Consider the following 22561-nt stretch of genomic DNA (forward strand, 5'->3'; position numbering starts at 1 on the left):
TTGGACCATTTGGTCCGTTAGCTCTGCAAGGCCCGGGGAAAGCTGTTCTGTTTCCAAATCACTTTTTAGTAACTTTGCCCATTCCGTTATGGTCTGAGACACCAGACTGATAGCAAAGACCGGTCTAAGTATTGAACATGTAAGTGGCGGGACAGAGTCTCAATCCTTCTATCAACAGGGTCTTTAGAGACCGGAGACTCCACCACCGATACCACAGTGGATTTGTTCAGTCTGGAGAACGGATGGTCCACCTTTCGGTAGAACGGTCCATTTACTGACTACAGCGTCCGCAAAGGGGTAGTGCCTCCCTAAGTGCTTCGGCACCACTAATGTGTTTAAGGCGCCCCCACTGTTCAGTGACAATTTTGTCAAAAAGTTCCAGACAAGGGAAAACCTTGCATGACTTCTGGGATTTGCGTGTGACGCAGTATAAACATCCCCCATTTTTAAAGTTTGCCGTACTAACACTATAAGTGCCTCCACCAGCGAGTTTTCCCGCGCGGCTGCAGATGAGGATATTTCATCCTCGCCATCAGAGTGCAATGATCCAGATCCCTCAGGTTGACTCGCGTCCGTGGCGGCCATAACAACCTTAGCATCTGAGGATACAGATGAGGCAGGTGAGGGCAGTGGGCTCTTTTCACTAGTCCTCTTTTTTTAGGACCAAATCAACTTTTGACACCAGGGTGGCCCAAATGAACTATGTAAAGTCTAACAAAAGTTGGAGTTCAGCTTTAAAAGTATTGTAAAACCCAGAATGTTTTTTATCTTAATGCATTCTATGCATTAAGATAAAAAACCTTCTGTGTGCAGCAGCCCCCCTAACACTTACCTGAGGTCCTCTTCTGTCCAGCGATGTCCACGAGACTCTCAGCCGTCGAAAGTCTCCCTCCTGATTGGCTGAGACCCAGCTGCGGCGCCATTGGCTGCTGCTACTGTCAAAGTCAGCTAGTCAATCAGGAGAGAGAGGGGGTGGGGCTGGATCCGGGCTTCATGTCTGAATGGACACCGGGAGCTGTGACTGAGCTTGGGTGCCCCCAAAGCAAGCTGTTTGCTATGGGGGCACTAAACAGGAGGGAGGGGCCAGGATCAGAGAAGCGAGGCCCGGGAAGAGGAGGATCTAGGCTGCTCTGTGCAAATTCACTGCAACAGAGCAGGTAGGTATAACATGTTTGTTATTTTTATAGAAAAAAAAAAAAAACAAGACTTAACAATCGCTATAAGTTCACCTTTGGGAACATGTTACATGTTCCAGCCAATTTTAGAGTGGAGCATGTAACATGTTCCCATTGCTGCAGCCCGCTTGGTTTGTGCTCTGACATGTACTGTTAACTGTGAGACATTATATTAACAGGTGTGTGTCTTTCCAAATTATGTCCAATCAACTGAATTAACCACAGGTGGACTCCAATCAAGTTGTAGAAACATCTCAAGGATGATCAGCGGAAAAAGGATGCACCCGAGCTCAGTTTTCACGCTGTGAATACTTATGTACAAGTGATTTTTTTTTGTTTTTTATTTTAAATAAATTTGCAAAGATTTTAAACAAACTTCTTTAACGTTGTCAATATGGGGTATTGTTTGTAGAATTTTGAGGAAAATAATGATTTTAATCCATTTTGGAATAAGGCTGTAACATAACAAAATGTGGAAAAAGTGAAGTGTTGTGAATATTTTCCAAATGCACCGTATGTAATAGTGTGTATCCTATTTACCTACAGGCTTCTGCTGAAAATCCTTCCCGCTGTTCCACTTCTAGGTGGACAGATACCGTCCTGAGTGCCTGTCTTCCTGGTTTGTGAAGGTTAATAGCAAAAAAAAAAAAAAAGTTGTGCCCCTCTCCACCATTCACAGAACGCATATCACTACACTCCCACAATGCACTGCATTCTGTAAATGGGCAATGGAGCAGTTGAATAAAAAGATTTCATAGCCCATTTACAGTTCTGTGAAAGGTGGAGAAGGCAGAGGAAGATGGGGCGGGTGGCGCAACTTTTCTCTCCAGCAGCAGGTGCAGTTAACCTTCACAGAGGCAGAAGCCAGCCATTCAGGCCTTGAGGAGACATCGTAAGGAAGAAATTTTGCAGAAACCTGCAGCTATTGGGATACACACTATTTATATATATTAGTGCTGTATCCCCACCAAAAAAACTAAACTTCAGCTTTAATGTTACATAGTTAAAGAGGTTGAAAAAAAAAAACACCGTTCCATCCAGTTCAACCTAATCCTAATATATTGTCTCAGTGGATCTAACGTGCATATTAAAGTAAACTGATCGATCAGAATATGAAGAAGTCCTTGTGCACTACAGGACAATGTTATATAGTTAAATGCATCAACCACTAGGGACTCATTGTGTCTCATAATTTAATGAAGCTAAACTGTAAAAGCGTTTTTTCTTTATCTAAGAAAAAAAATTCCAACCTAAACAGAGAAATCACACACTGTGCAATGTGTGACATTCAGCAAGAGGAAGTGGAAAGAATTGCCACCAACAGCTTATACTGCACAAGAGGTCTGGGGGCTGTGGTGACACGCTGTGGGTGAAGGTTGTGTTTTACCATAACATCCCACTAAAATGTCAGCTATTAGTAAACGTGATTTATAGAATAATGCTATTTCTTCTCCGCAACAACTTACAGATTCATGGAAATTAGGTTAAAACGAGAACTGCTATTTCAGCATTAGGCCAGACTGTAGAGTCTGTCTGAATAAATAATATGAAGCAGCAATACACTCTTACTCTGTTCAGTGTCAATGGGATATTATTGCAGACACCCTGAGCCAAGTACAGATACTGTTCGCAGTCTTCTCAGACAAAATCCAAGACACTCTATTGTAAATATACTAACTTGAGCAAGGACAAACATTTTAGGTCCCCCCTCCATGCCCTTCCTTCCCTTTTGGGTAAGCGAGGCCACCCATCAAATTTAGTGGCCAACAGCAAATAGCTGGATGGAGAAGACCAAAGCGCCAAGCCTACTGAAGAAAGTAAATTGCACTTACTAGAAAGATGGCTATAATGTGTATTCAGGCAATTCTGTGTGCCTGTAATAACATTCTATTTAGACGTCAATGTTAGAGCTCAATACACATACACTTAAAGTGGAACTAGACTTCCCCTGAGCACCATACATCAAAAACGCTATTACATCTATTACATTCATTTTTAATATTCAAAGCAAACTCCCCCCCATCTATCCAGGTCTCCATGCATTTTTTTTTTTTTTTTGTAAAGAAATTACTTTTAAACCCCCCTCCCAGCATTTCTGGCCACGACCAGCTAGGGTAAGGGCAGATAATTTATGTAGTATTTACTTCCTGGAATCCATCTGCCCTTAGCTCAAACATATAGGCAGGAGAAAATTGGGAGGGTAAGTGGGACCTCAAACTCCCCAGTTAAAGAGGTACTCACTAAGGGAAAGGGGGATGGGAATAGCAAGTATACTGGATTTTTGGGTACCGATAGCTAGATTAATTGATATATCTCAAATGACTTTGTTAAAAAGGTATAGCTTTATTAAATATAAAAAGGCAAAAACAGTGAATAATTTTACAACATAATAACATACATCACATATAACTGACACAATAAGTATCTGCTAAAAATGACTTGAAATGTGGAAAATAGCCGGAATATCTCCACAATGTTCTCTACATGTTTCGCGGAATACGCCGCTTCTTCAGGAGAATAGAACAATAAACTTTTATTACAGTCTGGAGAAATGAAAGATAATAAGTAGACATTATTATCAAAGATATATGACCAAACAGTGGAGGTCTATATATTGTGTATAGGGGGAGAATCAACCTTACCTATGGTCACCATAGAGCACAAAAATCCCAGGGGGAAGAACAGGATCACCATATACTCTTACCGGCGAGTATGGGAGACCTTAATATGATATATAATAATGTATAAATTAGGGATATGATGTCTACTTATTATCTTTCGTTTCTCCTGACTGTTATAAAAGTTTATTGTTATATTCTCGTGAAGAAGCGGCGTAGTCCGCGAAACATGTAGAGAACATTGTGGAGATATTCCAGCTATTTTCCACATTTCAAGTCATTTTTAGCAGATACTTATTGTGTCAGTTATATGTGATGTATGTTATTATGTTGTAAAATTATTCACTGTTTTTGCCTTTTTATATTTAATAAAGCTTTACCTTTTTAACAAAGTAATTTGAGATATATCAATTAATCTAGCTATCGGTACCCAAAAATCCAGTATACTTGCTATTCCCATCCCCCTTTCCCTTAGTGAGTACCTCTTTAACTGGGGAGTTTGAGGTCCCACTTATCCTCCCAATTTTCATATTGACACTTTTTCTGGAAGCTGGTACCATTATTCTATATATTACTATAGGCATCCAATACTATATAGGCAGGAGGGTGTGATTAGCTAAAAATGTTTACACCTTTCTCCCCTCCTGAAGACTCCTGTATGACGTAATTTGCCTAGGCCTGAAAACCAGGGAGTAACTGAGGAAATGTAACAAAAAGTTTAAAACAAGTGAATATGATATTTTCCTATCTATTTACTAATTCTAACAGTATAAGCATTAAACATAGTCAGTGTGTATTGAGAATTCCGCATTAAAAATGTCATATTTGCCAGCATTTAATAATTTTCTGTATTCACTGGCCAGCTTTATAGAAACAGATGAACAATGCCTGCGAATTGCAGGAGCTAATCCAAACAAGCAAAGTGGCCTGGAGTCATCCAACTTTGTAAAAAGCCCTCTGGATTTTCTGCCTCCCTATTAGTTGTGAGGCTAGAGTGCACTGATTTGTTTTAGTTGCTAATGTCCATGTACCACTTGACATAGTATATTAAGGGTCTCATTTATGTATTGCTAGTAGTGGTTGGCAATTTTCAACTGGACTTGTTCTGTAAAGTTGATGACATTTCAAAGCTTAGAGAACATTTACATTACAGAACAAACACAGTTGAATGTGTCTAAGCTATAACATAGAATGAAACATTTCAATTTGTCTCCTAACACACCTGTCTATATAAGGTCCCACAGTTGGCAGTGCATGTCAGAGCACAGTCCAAGCGATGAAGTCCAAGGAATTGTCTGTAGATCTTGCTGACAGGATTGTATCGAGGCACAAATCTGGGCAAGGGTACAGAAACATTTCTGCAGCATTGAAGGTCCCAATGAGCACAGGGATCTCCATCATGTGTAAATGGAAGAAGTTTGGAACCAGCAGGACTGTTCCTAGAGCGGGCCACCTGGCTAAACTGAGCGATCGGGGGAGAAGGACCTTAGTCAAGGAGGTGACCAAGAACCCGATGGTCACTCTGACAGAGCACCAGCATTTCTCTGTGGAGAAATTAGAACCTTCCAGAAGAACAACCATCTCTGCAGCACTCCACCAATCAGGCATGTATGGTAGAGTGAACACGCACGTAGCAGTCGTGTCGTGACGCGCCTACTGTCCTACCCTGCTGTACCTTGTATCACTTATGTGAATAAAGGAACTTTTCTTCACTGGATTCCATGGTTTTGTGTGACCATTTTCTTCTTTTATGTATGGTAGAGTGGTCAGACGGAAGCCACTCCTCAGTAAAAGGCACAAGACAGCCCACCTAGTGCAAAATGCACCTGAAGGACTCTCAAACCATGAGAAACAAAATTCTCTGGTCTAATGATACAAAGATTGAACTCTTTGGCCTGAATGGCAAGCGTCATGTCTGGAGGAAACCAAGCCCCGCTTATCACTTGGTCAATACCATCCCAACAGTGAAGCATGGTGGATGCAGCATTATGCTGCGGGGATGTTTTTAAGCAGCAGGAATTGGGAGACTAGTCAGGATTGAGGGAAATATTAATGCAGAAATGTGTAGAGACATCTTTGATGAAAACCTGCTCCAGAGCACTTTGGACCTCAGACTGGGGCGAAGGTTCGTCTTCCAACAGGACAATAACCCTAAGCACACAGCCAAGATAATAAAGGAGTGGCTATGGGACAACTCTGTGAATGTCTTTGAGTAGCCCAGACTTGAACCCAATTGACTATCGCTGGAAAGATCTGAAAATGGCTGTGCACCCAAGCTTCCCATCCAACCTGATGGAGCTTGCGAGGTCCTGCAAAGAAGAATGGGAGAAACTGCCCAAAAATAGGTGAGCCAAGCTTGCAAAGTAGATACTCAAAAAGACTTGAGGCTGTAATTCGTGCAAAAGGTAATTCAACAAAGTACTGAGCAAAGGTCAAAGGCTGTGCATACTTATGTACATGGGATTTTTTTTTATTTTTTAAATAAATTTGCAAAGATTTGAAAACAAACTTCTTTCACATTGTCATTATGGGGTATTGTTTGTAGAATTTTAAAGAAATTAATTAATTTAATCCATTTTGTAATAAGGCTGTAACAAAACCTGGAAAAAGTGAAGCGCTGTGAATATGTCCTGGATGCACTGTATTTAGCTGGAGTTCAGTTTTAACTAGTAGTTACATAAGAGACTCTGCATACATTCATATACTTATCAGTCTTGTGGCATAGTAAGGTAGATTCTACTGTTTATACTGTTAACTCTCACAAGCTGGGCCCTCCTAACCCTCTTGTATTGAATTGTAATGTAACTGTACTGTCTCCATTTAATTTACAAAGTGCTATGCAAACTGTTGGCACTATATAAACCCTGTATAATAATAATAACTGTCACCTTGTAGAAACCTGCTACTTACATGGGATAAATGTTCCTCCAATTCCTCCACTTTCTCAAGTGCAACATTCTTCGTCTCTGCATCTTCCAGCAGACCTCCTACATCAAACACATTATCCAGGTAGGCCTGAATCTGCACCTGCAGTTTCTCACTTTCCGTGTGTTTCGATTTCTGTGGAGAATAAAAATACACAAGGTTAGCGCACAATGTCACATCAAAGACATTTGAGTCGTCCACCTCTGAGAAACACCAGTGTAGGGAAACATGTAACTCTTACCTCTAGGAACTCTTCAAGGCCCAGCTTAGTGAACTCAAACTGAAGGTGAACACGGAAGTTCATGTCTTCCACAGAATGGACAACAATGTTAATGAACTGCATACATGCAACCTGTGGGAAATAAAGGTTTGTTTATCAGCAATGGAAAGCAACCTATTATCTAGAGTTATTAAACACATCAACTGGGTGCTTGACCTACCATGAAATCAATGTTGCTGTCTTCGTTCCTAAAATATTCCATGAGCTTCTCAAAACGATGCTTCTCCTTGCAGACCTAGAATGAAACAGTGAAAATGATTGTGGATACAATAGTATTTATAGGTAGAGCTCCCAGTTCCTTGACAGTCACGGAGTACAGAAAACCTAGAGACCACTGGGTTAAAATAATATGCTGTCCTACCTCTTTGAAGTTGTCAAAAGCAGATAGAATGATTTCATGTCCTCCCCGCACCAGACACACTGCTGCCAGTAATTCCAGGACCAAAGCTTTAGTTCTGTTCAATTAGAAACACATTATGTAATAGAGAAATAAAATATTCTAGTTCCCATTTGATTGTAAAAGCTAGCTAGATCTTTGTGTAAAAAAAAAAAAGTAGTTTGAACCCAATGGAGATGTGTTTTTTTATAGTTGCTGATGTCTATCTACAGCACATCTTGACCTAGTCTGTGAATGTTTCATTTATCCAGGTTATGGTTTAGCTAGTAGTGGTTGGTCATATTCAGCTGGACATGTTTTTTAATGTTGATGACATTTTGCAGCTTATCAAAGCAGTCTTGTATTCTAGTTAGAGAAAATTACATTACCGAACAAGTGCAGTTGACTGTGACTAAGCTATAACATAGGATTAACTATTTTTGTTTGCCTCCCAACATTCCACTGGACAACAACGTCATAGAAATATAGGCAGTGTCAGCCAACAAGGGTCGATGATGGCATTACTTTCTGCAGTTGGTCTAACAATGCTAACAGGAGGGAAGAGCACAGAAATGACATGATCAATGCTGCTTCTGAATTGTCCAGTAAACAGGCTGAGGGCAGGGATATAACAGGGCAGGGAGGGTTGCATCACAAAAATGTTGGCAGGAAAATAGTACACATACAGTATCTCATAAAAGTGAGTACACCCATCACATTTTTGTAAATATTTTATTATATATTTTCATGTGACAACACTGAAGAAATGACACTTGGCTACAATGTAAAGTAGTGAGTGCACAACTTGTATAACAGTGTAAATTTGCTGTCCCATCAAAATAACTCAACACACAGCCATTAATGTCTAAACCACTGGTAACAAAAGTGAGTACACCCCTAAGTTAAAATTCCCAAATTGGGCCCAGAGTGTCAATATTTTGTGTGGCCACCATTATTTTACAGCATTGCCTTAACCCTCTTGGGCATGGAGTTCACCAGAGCTTCACAGATTGCCACTGGAGTCCTCCTCCATGACGGCATCACGGAACTGGTGGATGTTAGAGACCTTGCGCTCCTCCATCTTACATTTGAGGATGCCCCACAGATTGCCTAGAATCTATAGGGTTTAGGTCTGGAGACATGCTTGACTAGTCCATCACCTTTACCCTCAGCTTCTTTAGCAAAGCAGTGGTTGTCTTGGAGGTGTGTTTTGGGTCGTTATGTTGGAATACTGCCCTGCAACCCAGTCTCCGAAGGGAGGGGATCATTCTCTGCTTCAGTATGTCACATTACATTTGGTATTCATGGTTCCCTCAATGAACTGTTGCTCCCCAGTGCTGGCAGCACTCATGCAGCCCCAGATCATAACACTCCCACCACCATGCTTGACTGTAGGCAAAACACACCTGTCTTTGTACTCCTCACCTGGTTGCCGCCACACACGCTTGACACCATCTGAACCAAATAAGTTTATCTTGGTCTCATCAGGCCACAGGACATGATTCCAGTAATCCATGTCCTTACTCTTCTTGTCTTCAGCAAACTGCGAGCTTTCTTGCGCATCATCTTTGGAAGAGGCTTCCTTCTGGGATGACCAATTTGATGCAGTGTGCAGCGTATGGTCTGAGCACGGACAGGCTGAGCCCCCACCGCTTCAACCTCTGCAGCAATGCTGGCAGCACTCATACGTCTATTTGCCAAAGACAACTTCTGTATATGATGCTGAGCACATGCACTCAACTTCTTTGGTCGACCATGGTGAGGCCTGTTCTGAGTGGAACCTCTCCTGTTAAACCGCTGTATGGTCTTGGCCACCACGCTGCATGTTAGTTTCAGGGTCTTGGCAATCTTCTTATAACCTAGGCCATCTTTATGTAGAGCAACAATTCTTTTTTCCAGATCCTCAGAGAGTTCTTTGCCATGAGGTGCCATGTTGAACTTCCAGTGACCAGTATAAGAGAGTGAGAGCGATAACACCAAATTTAACACTCCTGCTTCCCATTCACACCTGAGACCTTGAAACACTAACGAGTGACATGACACCGGGGAAGGAAAATGGCTAGTTGGGCCCAATTTGGACATGTTCACTTAGGGGTGTACTCACTTTTACTGCCAGTGGTTTAGACATTAATGGCTGTGTGTTGAGTTATTTTGAGGGGACAGTAAATTTACTCTGTTATACAAGCTGTACACTCACTACTTTACATTGTAGCAAAGTGTTATTTCTTCAGTGTTGTCACATGAAAAGATATAATAAAATATTTACAAAAATGTGAGGGGTGTACTCACTTTTGTGAGATACTGTATATCACTTATATGTAGCTGGTGTTTAGCCTTAACTAGTAAATTACATAAGAGACTCTGCATACATTCATACATTAGCTAGACCTTTGTGTAAAAAATAGCTCAAACTAAATAGAGATGTCCTTTTTTTAAGTTGCTAATGTCTATGTACATCTTGCCATAGTGTGTGAATGTTCGGATTGATCTCTTTCAACCTGGCAATATATATATATGTATATATATATATCCATGATAATCTGCCTGCATCTAACTTAAGGAACAGAAAGATTATATTCATATTAACAAATACCTTGGATTCTTGTTGTTTAAGCTGAGAGCAATTTCATTGACAGCATGAGGGTGGGACATGACCAGATTGAATCCATACTAAGAGAAAAAGAACAGAGAAAATAAAAGGATGCAAAGATTCTCAAAAACTTTAACTTTAGGTATCCTGTAGTCTTGATACACATAAGCCACCATTCATATCTTTGTTATTCTATGTGTGCTTCTATATTCTATATGTGTGTTTATATAAAAACAGATAGCTGTCTATATCTAAAGAGATATACACAAATCTTTTCATACGATAACAAAAGTATGAATGATAGCTTGCGCTACATGCTATATCATCGCATCGATCACACCAACTAACTCTATACCTGGTAATTCATAATGGCACGGAGGCACATGATGCAAACATGTACATCATCCTTCTGGCTCACCAATCTGGAGTTTTTCAGCGCTTTTTTTCCTGGCAGTGTGTTGTAGCTGCTATTTGGTGACAGTGAATACACAAAAATATGTTAAACAGTCAAATATTTAAGGCCCAATCTTTTGTACAGTAGATATAGATCAGAATTTTTAAGACTACAGTGATGTATGTGTTAGTAGCAAAAAAGTATTAATCAATGTAATGGATAAAAAAGTGATTTCCCTTTTGTGGAAAAGTTTAAAAAGCGTAGCGTTATAATGAGGGAATTCTACTTCTGGCAGTAACACCCAAAAAAAAATTAAAGGAATTATACAAGTGTTAGTCACCTTTTAACACTAAATCTTTATTTGTGAAAATGACATTACTTTTTAGTCCAGTAGATAATAATAGAGAATGGGAAAGGCAAAAAAAATATTTTTTTTTTTAATAGATTTACTGTCTGTATACTTGCTAATGTTATTATAACAGTGAGTTGCAAACAAGCAAGTATCATATAGTATATACCAATATACTGGAAACTCATAATATATATATAGATTTTAGAATCATCACGAAAGCATAAGATGCCTAATATATGTGGCGTTCATTATATTTCGATGGACCCTTTGCCTTTCCAGGTGCTACTAGCCTTTAAAATGAAAACTATCATAAAAAAAATAGCTATGAAAGGATCACAAACACGGCATCTTGGCAGGCTGCAGGGAACAATGGCAAGGAGCGGGCACACAAATACATACCGGAGCACAGACTGGCGGGCAGAGCGAGCGAGGCCGTTGGCGAAAGGGGCATGGAGGGCGTTGGGACTCTGCAGATCCTCGATGGATCTGCTCCAGGATTTGGACTTTTCAACCAAGCCATCCTCCCCGTTTTCCAGGCCCTCAAAATCAAACCTACACCAAAGGGATACAAAGAAGCTTGAGCGGCCAAGGGACAGACAGAGGAATGGATAAAGCAAGCTACAAAGCAGCAGAAAATGGTATCCAGCCTGGTGGATGTGCAAAAGCTGAATTGGCTGGGACCAACAGACAACAAACTGAGCTGCATATGTCAGACAGCACGGGGTGGAAACTGTTACTTGGAACACATGCTGCTGTTTCAGCATCAGGACACAAAAATTCACAGAGGATAATCATCAGCATTCTGTGTGCACAGATTTTCCTGCTTGTGGTGTCTAGGGATGGCTCTCCCACATACATTAAGGAAAACAAAATTTACAGACTGTACTTACATAACCGCGCACTGTGCAAATGAGAGATACTCCACCAAAACATCCAGGCCTCTGTTGTCATTATTCAAGAACTCACGCACCCACCTAAAAAAAGAAAGACAACATTCTCAATTAATGCCCATGACAGGAAATTAAACATGGGAACAATTTGGGAAAAGCCATTCCACAAACTAGTATTAACTTTGTTTTAAAGCCCACAGAACCCATGCTTGTGACATTTACAGCTCAGGAAAAATTATTTACGGTTTACAATTCGAGTCCAGGCTGTCAGCCTAGTTGAGTCATGTGACCACTGGACATGCCACATGGTAATATCCACAGACCACTACTAATATAAATATATAACGATGCCATGTAATTGTGCTTTATATGGGTATAGACAAAATTTTACAGTTTAGACAGTTTGGGTTGACTCCTGTCCATGCTACTGCCTATTGATGCTATATACAGATCCAGTCTAAAGAGCGCTTTTTTATCTACTTCATTGTAAGTGTTCTAAACTTTTCATAAATACCTTCTGTTTATGGTTTTACACTATGTGGAGCTTTTTGTTTTCTTTCCTTGATGACTTATCCGTTATGGGAGATAATTCATCTTGAGGGCTACATTCTCTGCACATATCCGGATTGATGACGGATAATAGAATTTTTCCAACCCATGAAAGTGTGAAGGTGATTGGTGTGAAGGGCCACTCGTTGTCCTCCCTGGTATATTGGGTGTATATACACCAACACATGAGTAGACTCACTAGGCATACGCCAAAATGAGTCCAAGCAAAACTATTTTCAATAGGATTATGCAGCCAACATATTTCAGTTAAGAGTCCATTAATCATATGCCTAGTTGGTTAAAAACAGAATTCCCCACTAAAGATGGAAGTCTTTTAGCTAAAAGCAAAGGAAAATAATTAGTCAGATGAAATCACTGCCATTGTACTTGATGTCTCTAATATTTGTGTTGTGCCCCCATACCCCTGGGTAGAATTACAGAATGTACTCAAAGTATGAACTTTCCAAGGTTTCATCCTGGAGAGAACAGGAGTTCATAAGCTTTGTGATTTGGTGTTATGCCTCCATGTCATGTCTGTCCCAGCCAAGACTTGCCTCCAGCACTAAAGGTTTCCATAGACAGATTGCTAGAAGTTGTGACAATTCCAGGGCAAAGCCTGTAGTAACTGCCCCAAAACTGGCCCAGCTTCCATAAACTTGACAACAGCAACCTCTGGAACTGTATTGAAGCTTGAAACCTCAGCTGTGACAAAAAATAATTGTATATCTCAGAGGAGGATTAGCCACACATTAGACCTAATGCCAGAGTACTTCTTTATGTATCTGATTGGTTAGGTAAAATAGAAAATATACAGGTATTTTCTCCACAGAAAGAAATACTGTTTTTGAGGGGTTATTTTTCAAAAAGAAAAGAAAATTGCACTGCCTACATTACTGGTGGCCATCTTTCTTTAAATGAGGGGTCTCAAGTGCAGCCCTGACTTTAAAAAAAAAGGGCCTCACATAAAAGTAAGCGAATGTACAGTCTCAGAGACAGCAGACAGGGTATCAAAGATCATGGGCATGATACAAGAAGTGGTCAGGGACGGCAGACAATCATAAGAGATCGTCAGACACTGCGGACATGACATAAGAAATGGTCAGAGACTGCAGACATGACAAAAGAAATGGTCAGAGACTGCAGACATGACAAAAGAAATGGTCAGAGACTGCAGACATGACAAAAGAAATGGTCAGAGACTGCAGACATGACAAAAGAAATGGTCAGAGACTGCAGACATGACAAAAGAAATGGTCAGAGACTGCAGACATGACAAAAGAAATGGTCAGAGACTGCAGACATGACAAAAGAAATGGTCAGAGACTGCAGACATGACACAAGAGATGGTCAGAGACTCCGGGAATGACACAAGAGATGGTCAGAGACTCCGGAAATGACACAAGAGATGGTCAGAGACTCCGGAAATGACACCAGAGATGGTCAGAGACTGCAGACATGACACAAGAGATGGTCAGAGACTGCAGACATGACACAAGAGATGGTCAGAGACTGCAGACATGACACAAGAGATGGTCAGAGACTGCAGACATGACACAAGAGATGGTCAGAGACTGCAGACATGACACAAGAGATGGTCAGAGACTGCTGACATGATACAAGACATGGTTAGAGACTGCGGGTATGATGCAAGAGAAGGGCAGAAATTATGGGAATGATAAAAGAGATGGTCAGAGGCTGCAGACATGCTCCAGGAGACTGTGCAAATTAAATACAAGTTGTTGGAGACTGGTATCACACATCAAGAGATCGTCATAACCTGGAAGCAAGTTACATGAGACTGCTAGAAATTGCTGCTGTAACAGTGCAATAAGGAAACATAGATTATTGCCTGCAGGGGCCCCTAAAGGAGGCACAAAAAGTGCCTGAGGGCCGCATGCAGTCCCAGGGCCACAGGTTTAGCATCAAGGGCCTAGACTATCCGTCCAATTCAGAAGTAAACCTAATCAAGTTGAATTATTTTTCAAACCATACAGAATTTCTTGACAAGACCCCTGTCAGGCTTAGTAAGGTCAGTATCATCTATTAGACTTTAAATTACGGTCATTCTGCTGAAGGAAGATACAAATGCCAAGCTATGACAGCCTATACAACAGAGTGAAATCCAATTCAAAGGAAACTTGAGATGTCAGATCTCTCTTTGAAATACTTGTATGCTGGTCTAATAACATAGCAGCAGCCTGACAATTTATGAAAATATAATGCTTCCTTTCAGAACGAAGTGGACGGATCAGGCAAGATATCTCCAGGCCTCTACAGCACTGCTCTGTGCTCTGCCTTGGGTGAGTGGATCAGGGCCCCAGCCATGCGAGTAAGAAAATAAACAAATATGAGCACGCCTCAGCTCACTGTTTTGTCTGGGGCGTAATTATCGAGCGGCTTCAGTTGATGACATAATAAGCACATCACTGACACATGTAGACCGAGTTACAAATCATTTGCATACATTTAACCTAAATCCTTCTGTGAACGGGACGGTCTTTGCAGTGAATTCTTTTAGGACCTGTATAGTTCAGTAATCATTTCAATGTAACAAACACCATTTGAATCTTGAATTTGGTGACATCTGTTACACTGAAACTCTGAAGTGACGCTAAAATGATATAAGCACGGAAGGCTTTGGCTTTAAGTATAAAGAGCAGCCACCTCCATCGGGATCATTTTAAAACTCTGTGTCACAAGGGAGTGCCGTTATTAAAGAACAATGTCACCCCAGGATTTATTTTATTTGTTTTTGGATTATTCTGTAAAAACGTACTCATGCGCCCGGCGCATCCAGTGCTGTCCTGATTTAACGCGCCACTCTACTACCACACACTGGGTCCTGCAGTGACATCTTCTTTGCTTACATCATCAGGAGCTGGATGTCTTCTTCCAGCGCCTTCCAGCTGGCCCCCTGATGACGCAACGGTGGTGTAGCCGCATTATTATTCCAGGAGGCTGCGGGCAGCTGGATTAAAGCATTCTCTGGATTTCACAGTGGCTAGGTGGTTAGCCCGTCAGCCTAGGGTCGTTGGTTCAAATCCCAACCATGACACTACCTGCCTGGAGTTTGCATGTTCTCCCTGTGAAGGTTTCCTCTGGGGACACCGGTTTCCTCCCACACTCCAAAGACATGCTGGTAGGTTAAAGTGATATTAAAGGTTTCTTTTTATTTATTAAAATAATTAACTGTTATACCTACCTGCTCTGTGAAATTGTTTTCAACAGAGCAGCCCAGATCCTATCTTTCTGGGGTCCCCTGCTGGCGCTCCTGACACCTCCTCTTTGGCGAGTGCCCTCATAAAAAGGCCTTTCCTATGGAGGCACCCCCGAGCCGTCCTGTCTGTGTCTATTGATATAGACCTGGTGCCTCAGCCCTGTAAACCCCCCACCCCCCACCCCCTCCTCATCACATAATTTAAATGAAAGCAGCAGTATTTATTAAAATAATAAAAATGCTATACTTCCCTGCTCCGTGCAATGGTTTTGCACAGAACAGCCCCGTTCCTATCCTTCTGGGGTCCCCTGCTGGCGCTTCTGACTCCTCCTCTTTGGCAAGTGCCCCCATAGGAAGCCCTTTCTTAGGGGGGCACTCCCAAGCCACCCTGTCTGTGTCTCTTAATACAGAAGGAGCAGCTTTACCCTACCCCCTTCCTCATCGCCAATGTCTCCTGCTGCTATCAATCTCCTCAGAGAGAATGGACAGAGCCTGGAGAGCCTCGGCTCTCATGCACAATACTGGATCGTGAATAGGCTCAGATAAGTATAAGGGGGGGGGGGGGAATTCTGTTACACATAGGTTTTTTCACCCTAATTCATAGAATGCATAAAGGTAAAACAAACATTTAGGCTTTGAAACTACTTTAATTGGCTACTGCCTAAATTGGCTCTAGTATGTTGATTTATGATACACTCTAGTTATGTAGAAAGAAGGGGGGACACATAAACTTTGGCATCCTCAACATCTGTCACAAGGGCTTCCCCCGCTAATACAATTCATATACCCATTATTTGTACATCTAATAACTGAGTAGGAAGCACAGTCCACTCACTCTACACGGATTATCAGGACTCCAAGACATCATATGTCACCCATGAATGAAACATGCCAGCATTGACATACAGAGGAGAAAGAAGGGAAGCCACAATGGAAAGATGAATTTTTACAATACACTGCTCCCTAATAAGGGTTATAGCTATGGGGTCCTGCAAAATAGTGTTTCTACACAAAGAAACTACAGGGAGATCTTGTAAGGTTGTAAACAGTGCTTTCTGGAGTTCTTCTCCAACCTATCCCCTTTTGTTCTGGCCAGTGAAGAAAAGCATTAAAGTGTACTCAATGCCCTCTCCTCCAAACAAGTCTTTGTATCAGTTTCCAGCCCGCAGTTGAGGAACACTGGGAGCAGGATAGGACAGGGGTAGAGTATCAGGAGTAAAGATGGGCTCAGTCGTTTTGGCGATCCTAGTCCCAACCCACCAGCCCGATCCCGCCAGGAAGCCAACACTGCACACCCCTAATCCCAGGCATTGAGACATTTTCTGGTATATGCAGCTGCGGACTGGGAAATGTCTCAATGCCTGTGATTAAAGGTGTGCAGTGTCGGCTTCCTAGCGGGATCGGGCAGGTGGGTTGGGACTAGGATCCCAAACACGCCTGAGCCCATCTCTAATCAGGAGTTACATGGGAGCCCACCTAAGCAGCATTCTTGAGCAAGAACACTATGGCCCCCAGAAACATTTTTTTTTTACACAGTGACTCATGTAATTATCAGCATTAAAAAGTCTTTGAGAAATTCTGATCTCTACAAGAAATTAAACGTTCTTTTTTACAATATTATCTAGAATCCTGTGTTTTTAAATGAAAAACAGAAACTTCACAGGCAACACCAGTGTACTGCAAATAGTAAAGAGGAAACTCTGCACAGGGAGAAAGTTTTCTGCATGGCATGAGGTCATCTAACACGTCTGTACCCACCTCCACAATCAGAGGTGTTATGGGGGCTGTGCTGGGGAATGTACACGCAGCCCACTGGAGATGAAGGATCTCATTGTGTATATGTAGAATCCTACACAGCATAAAAGGTTATCAGGTCACATCATGCACAATATATTGACATGGGTAAATATAAATTGTGCTCTGGCCTGTGGTTACTACCATATACAACACATACTCTAAAGTAAACATCACCTTGGACACTAATGTTTGGAGATGACCACAGTGAATGTAATGAAAAAAATGGCAAAAAAACTTGGTTTGTTGATGTCAAGGACAGTGGTATATGGCAGTGTTTCCCAACTCCGGTCCTCAGGGCACACTAACAGGCCAGATTTTAAGTATTACCTTGGGGAGATGCAGACTAGTATACTGCAATCACTGAGCAGCAAATGATATCACCTGTGATGTATTTCAGTTTTCTTGCAAACCTGGCCTGTTAGTGTGCCCTGAGGACCGGAGTTGAAAAACACTGGTATATGGCATTAAAAAAAAGACCGGTCTTCTAGAAGCAGTACTCGGTTTTGGACAATCTTCGGTTTCTGAGCTTCCATTTACCAAACAGTACTTTTTATTCAAAGCCATTTTTAGAAAATGTAAAATTAGAAATGAAACTGACACTCACAAATCAGATGTATCTGTTGTTTTCTAGTCTAGTTTTTTTCTTTACTAGCTTTTTAAATCATTTCAGAATTTCAAATACAAAACATACATGAAAAACATAATAAAACGAAAGCTGGGGATACAAAACAAAAATGTGTTGTGTATGAATAGGAACAGAGTTTTCTGAATGTTACAGAAAAGTACAACAATGTATTTTTATTAGTCTTTTAAAGTGTTTTTTTTTTTTTTTTCAGTTAGGATCGAGTAAGGCAAAGTGGTTAGCACTTCCACTTAGTTGGGTTCATTGGTTTGAATCCCAACCACAGCCCCACCTGCCTGGAGTTTGCAAGTTTTCCCTGTACCTTTGTGTGGGTACAGATCTTCGATTGTAAGCTCTTTGAGGGCAGGGACTGATGTGAATGTACAATATACACTATATTGTCAAAAGTATTGGGACACCTGCCTTTACACAACATGAAATTAAATGGCAACCCAGTCTTGGTCCGTAGGGTTCAATATTGAGTTGGCCCACCCTTTGCAGCTATAACAGCTTCAACTTCTCTGGGAAGGCTGGCCACAAAGTTTAGGAGTGTGTCTATGGGAATGTTTGACCATTCTTCCAGAAGCGCATTTATGAGGTCAGGCACTGATGTTGGACCAGAAGGCCTGGCTCGCAGTCTCCACTCTAATTCATTGTAAATCGGTTGGAGGTCAGGACTCTGTGCATGCCAGTCAAGTTCATCCACCCCAAACTCACTCATCCATGTCTTTATGGACCTTGTTTTGTGCACTGGTCCAAATGATTTGGTGGAGGGGGGATTGTGGTGTGGAGTTGTTTTTAAGGGTTTGGGCTTGGCCCCCTAGTTCCAGTGAAGGGAACTCTTAAGACGTCAGCATACCAAGACAATTTTATGCTCCCAACTTTGTGGGAATAGTTTGGGGTTGGCCCTTCCTGTTCCACCATAATTGCGAATTAGAGCAGAGACTGCGAGCCAGGCCTTTTCATCCAACATCAATGCCTGACCTCACAAATGTTCTTCTGGAAGAATGGTCAAACATTCCCATGAACACACTCCTAAACCTTGCGGACAGCCTTCCTAGAAGAGTTGAAGCTGTTATAGCTGCAAAGGGTGGGCCAACTCAATATTAAACCCTACGGACTAAGACTGGGATGCCATTAAAGTTCATGTGCATGTAAAAGCTGGCATCTCAATACTTTTGACAATATAGTGTATATGTAAAGCCCTGCGTAAATGGTCAGTGATATAAAAGTACCTGAATTAAATAAGGGGGACATAACTTCTTTTTTTTTTTTTGGCCATCAGGTAAATGAGGTGGGTTTAGGTCCCAAAGTGGACCATCATCCTGTTTATTGCTGAGTATTCCATACAAACCACACTGATAAGCCCAACAATCCAGTGGTGTTCTGTAGGGATCCGTTGTGCCATGCTGCACACCTGGTCCTGCGCTGCCATCTTCATCTGTGACCTCATCGGGGGGACTGGCTGTTTCTTTTGGGTTCCTGCAGCTGGCCTCCTGAGGACATGCTATGAAGCATGTGCTTTTGCGTACCCTGTGGTTCCTGTGATGCATGACGCAAGTGTCCCAGGAGGCTATGGCCAAGCAACAGGTTGCATATAACAAAGATTATAAGACTCCAGGAAAGGACCTCCCTGCTTGTCACCTCCGGGGATCACGGGACATAGATGGGGAAAAAGATATGGCAAAATCTAGTGCTCTCTGTTTGGTAGTTTAAATGGGCTTTATTAAAGAAAAATCATTCAACTCACATTTATGAGGCACGCAGCCGTGCCTGCTGTATTGGCAAGATCGTAGTACACCAGAGAGAAGGTCTGCGTCGGTCACGCACGCTCTGCCCCCCCCTATACGCGTTACGTCGAGCGTGATGCTCCTCTGACTTCCTCGATAGGAGCATCACGCTCGACGTAACGCGTATATTGTGATTTGTGAACACGATTGGTGTATGCAGCCGGATATTATTTTTACACGTTGATGTTTTATATTTATGCACTTTATTCACGCACAGTGATTTTGTGTTGAGTTTACATCACTTATTTGATTTGCGCTGATAGTTTTTGGTTTTAATATTTGTTCACTAAGGTTCCCTAACAAACCTCTGAGGGCTTCACAGAAGAGCTGTATTTATACTGAGATTAAATTACACACAAGTTGACTCTATTTACTAATTAGGTGACTTCTGAAGGTATCTGGTTCCACTGGATTTAATGTAGGGGTATCAGAGTAAAGGGGGCTGAAAGCAAATGCACGCCACGCTTTTCACATATTTATTTGTAAAAAGTGTTGAAAACAATTTATCATTTTCCTTCCACTTCACAATTATGAGCCACTTTGTGTTGGTCTATCACATAAAATCCCAATAAAATACATTCACATTTTTGGTTGTAACATGACAAAATGTGGAAAATTTCAAAGGGTATGAATACATTTTCAAGGCACTGTATTTTTGTGAATTATCATATAAGTATATTTAAAACATTTTTTTTAGTGATACAAAGCAGAAACAAAACAATAAAGCACCACCCGATAGTTGGAATTGTGGTAAAAAAATAAAGATTTTACACACACACACACACAAGATTCAGCACATCTCTACTGTCTGTCAAAACTGCCATTTTACCACCAAATTCTATTTTTATGTTAGATAAGTTCATGTCACTATTTTTCCTTCTCTGTCCTAAAATCGCTTGTGTATCATACACTAAGAATTTGTCCGTTTTGTCCTATGAATCACTTGGAATGGTCATCTTTCTTCTGTGGGAAATGTCAAACAACTGTAAGAAAATCAGTCTGAGTTTGACAACAGGCTTGCCGAATCCATTTTCCTAAGAATACAATTGTTTTCTTTCCTCTCCTGTAGGCTGTCAGATTTGGGATGAAATAAAAGGTGTTGTCACTGTGTAGAAGCTGCAGCGTGTCTGTCATCCTGGCACGTCTTAGAGCTGAGGAGGACTTTTTCCTCTCCCAGGCCAGGAGCCCTCCTATTTCCTGTCTGCTGCCTCCCCAGTCCCCACACCACCTCCTGCTCATTTCCTGTCTGACTACAGCCTCTATTTCTGGGGATGCTTTCAGCTGACGTATGCAGAGGTCTCAGCACCAGTCCCACCTAAATGATGCCAAAACCTTTTTTTTTCTTTTTTCCCCTTCTACACATATTCAGGTTACATTATTCCCACACACTCTTTTCTCAAGACACCCTTTCATTTCCAAAATGACAAAGCTAACAAGAAAAAATGAGCGTCCTTCGATAACAGTCTCACACAGCTAAGCAGTGTTTGTTCATTAACCACTTGACCTCCGGAAGATTTACCCCCCTTCATGACCTAAGCATTTTTTTCTACTTTACCTTCAGAGACAACTGCAGTCATGCAATGCTGTACCCAAATAGGATTTTTGTACTCCTCGTAAAATCCTTTTCTCGGAGTTCATTGACAGACATAGCTCCATATTCTTTACCATAGGGTTATGCTGCCCTTTACAGGAGTAGGACTAGGCAGACAACACAAAAGCTTGGCTACGTCCCATGGGCCGTCCTCAGCTGCCATAATACCCCTCTCTGCTTAGAGAGAACTCAGTTTTGGAACAAGCAGTAATAGAAGCATAAATACTCCACAGAGGGGTGGGTGCTGTGTCTGTCAATGAACTCGGAGAAAAGGATTTTACGGTGAGTAAAAAAATCCTATTTTCTCCTCCGTTCATTGACAGACACAACCCCATATTCTTTACCATAGGGACGTGCCAAAGCAGTGCCAAACATGAGGGGTGGGAACAACAAACCCAAGGATGAATACAAGCTAAACCAGGCAATAGTAGTTCAACCAAAACAACAGGATTCCTACCTGAAATACACTCTCAAGAGGAAAAAACAGACCCTCTAAATTGCAGCCTGCAAAACTTTGCGGCCAAAAGAGACAACAGCAGATGCCAAAACATTCATTTTTTTTTTTTTTTTTTTTTTATTTACTTTCTTTTACTTTTATTTCCTTTATTTACTTAAGGCAAATCCACTGTGCACTACAAGTGCCATTGAAGTGCAGTGGCTGTAGATCTGTGGGGAACATGCAAGGAAAATAAAAAACAGCATTTTTGCCTGCACAGGATTGGATGATAGAAATCAGCAGAGCTCCCCCTCATTTCAGATCTTCCCCTTAGATCTACAGTGACTGCACTTCCAAGTACACTTGCAGTACACAGTGGATTTGGCTTTAGTAAATCAATTCCTTTGTGGGAACCAGTGACACTAATACAGCGATCAGTGCTAAAAATATGCACGTCACTGTACTAATGACACTGGCTGGGAAGGGGATTAAACATCAGAGGCGATCAAAGGGTAAAAGATGTGCCTAGCCAGTGTTTGTGTGCACTATGCAAGCTGCTTTTACTAAGGGAAGTTATGGATTTTATTCTCTGCTTTGCAGGTAAGGAAATTCCATGACGTCCCCCGTCAGAACAGAGCTCTGCCTTGTTTAAACAGGCCTTGTTTACATAGGCAGCGCTCTGTTCGGTGTGTTTTCCCAATGATCAGCAGGTGCCGGCGGACGTTCATTTGTCCGGCACCCGCTGATCGGCTTCTGCTGTAACGAATCACAGCAGAAGTGGCCCCCTTGTGCCCCCTACCTAGAAGTGCAAAATCACCTATATATACGTGATTCTGTGCAGCGTGACCGCCGTGTACTTCACGATGAGAAAATAAACAGACATTATTGTGTCTTAGATCAGTGCATGGTCCATTGGATTTGAAAATGAAATATACCCTCGCACAGTTCTGGGGAGACTG

At 41.6% G+C, this 22561-nt stretch overlaps 1 protein-coding gene across 1 annotated transcript in view; it reads right to left on the bottom strand.

Moving 5' to 3' along the window:
* Positions 1-22561, bottom strand: part of FMNL3 (formin like 3) — a 188686-nt gene that overhangs the window by 42803 nt on the left and 123322 nt on the right. Inside the window, exons 5-12 of the mRNA XM_082244917.1 lie at positions 11601-11684; positions 11110-11262; positions 10320-10431; positions 9968-10044; positions 7360-7453; positions 7159-7233; positions 6960-7070; positions 6704-6853 (exon numbers count right to left, since the gene is read on the bottom strand). Coding sequence (XP_082101043.1) covers positions 6704-6853; positions 6960-7070; positions 7159-7233; positions 7360-7453; positions 9968-10044; positions 10320-10431; positions 11110-11262; positions 11601-11684 — 856 coding nt within the window. The remainder of the gene's footprint in view (positions 1-6703; positions 6854-6959; positions 7071-7158; positions 7234-7359; positions 7454-9967; positions 10045-10319; positions 10432-11109; positions 11263-11600; positions 11685-22561) is intronic.

Source organism: Pelophylax lessonae (genome assembly GCF_965119305.1).
Source record: "Pelophylax lessonae genome assembly, chromosome: 2".
In the NCBI taxonomy this organism is placed as follows: Eukaryota; Metazoa; Chordata; class Amphibia; order Anura; family Ranidae; genus Pelophylax; species Pelophylax lessonae.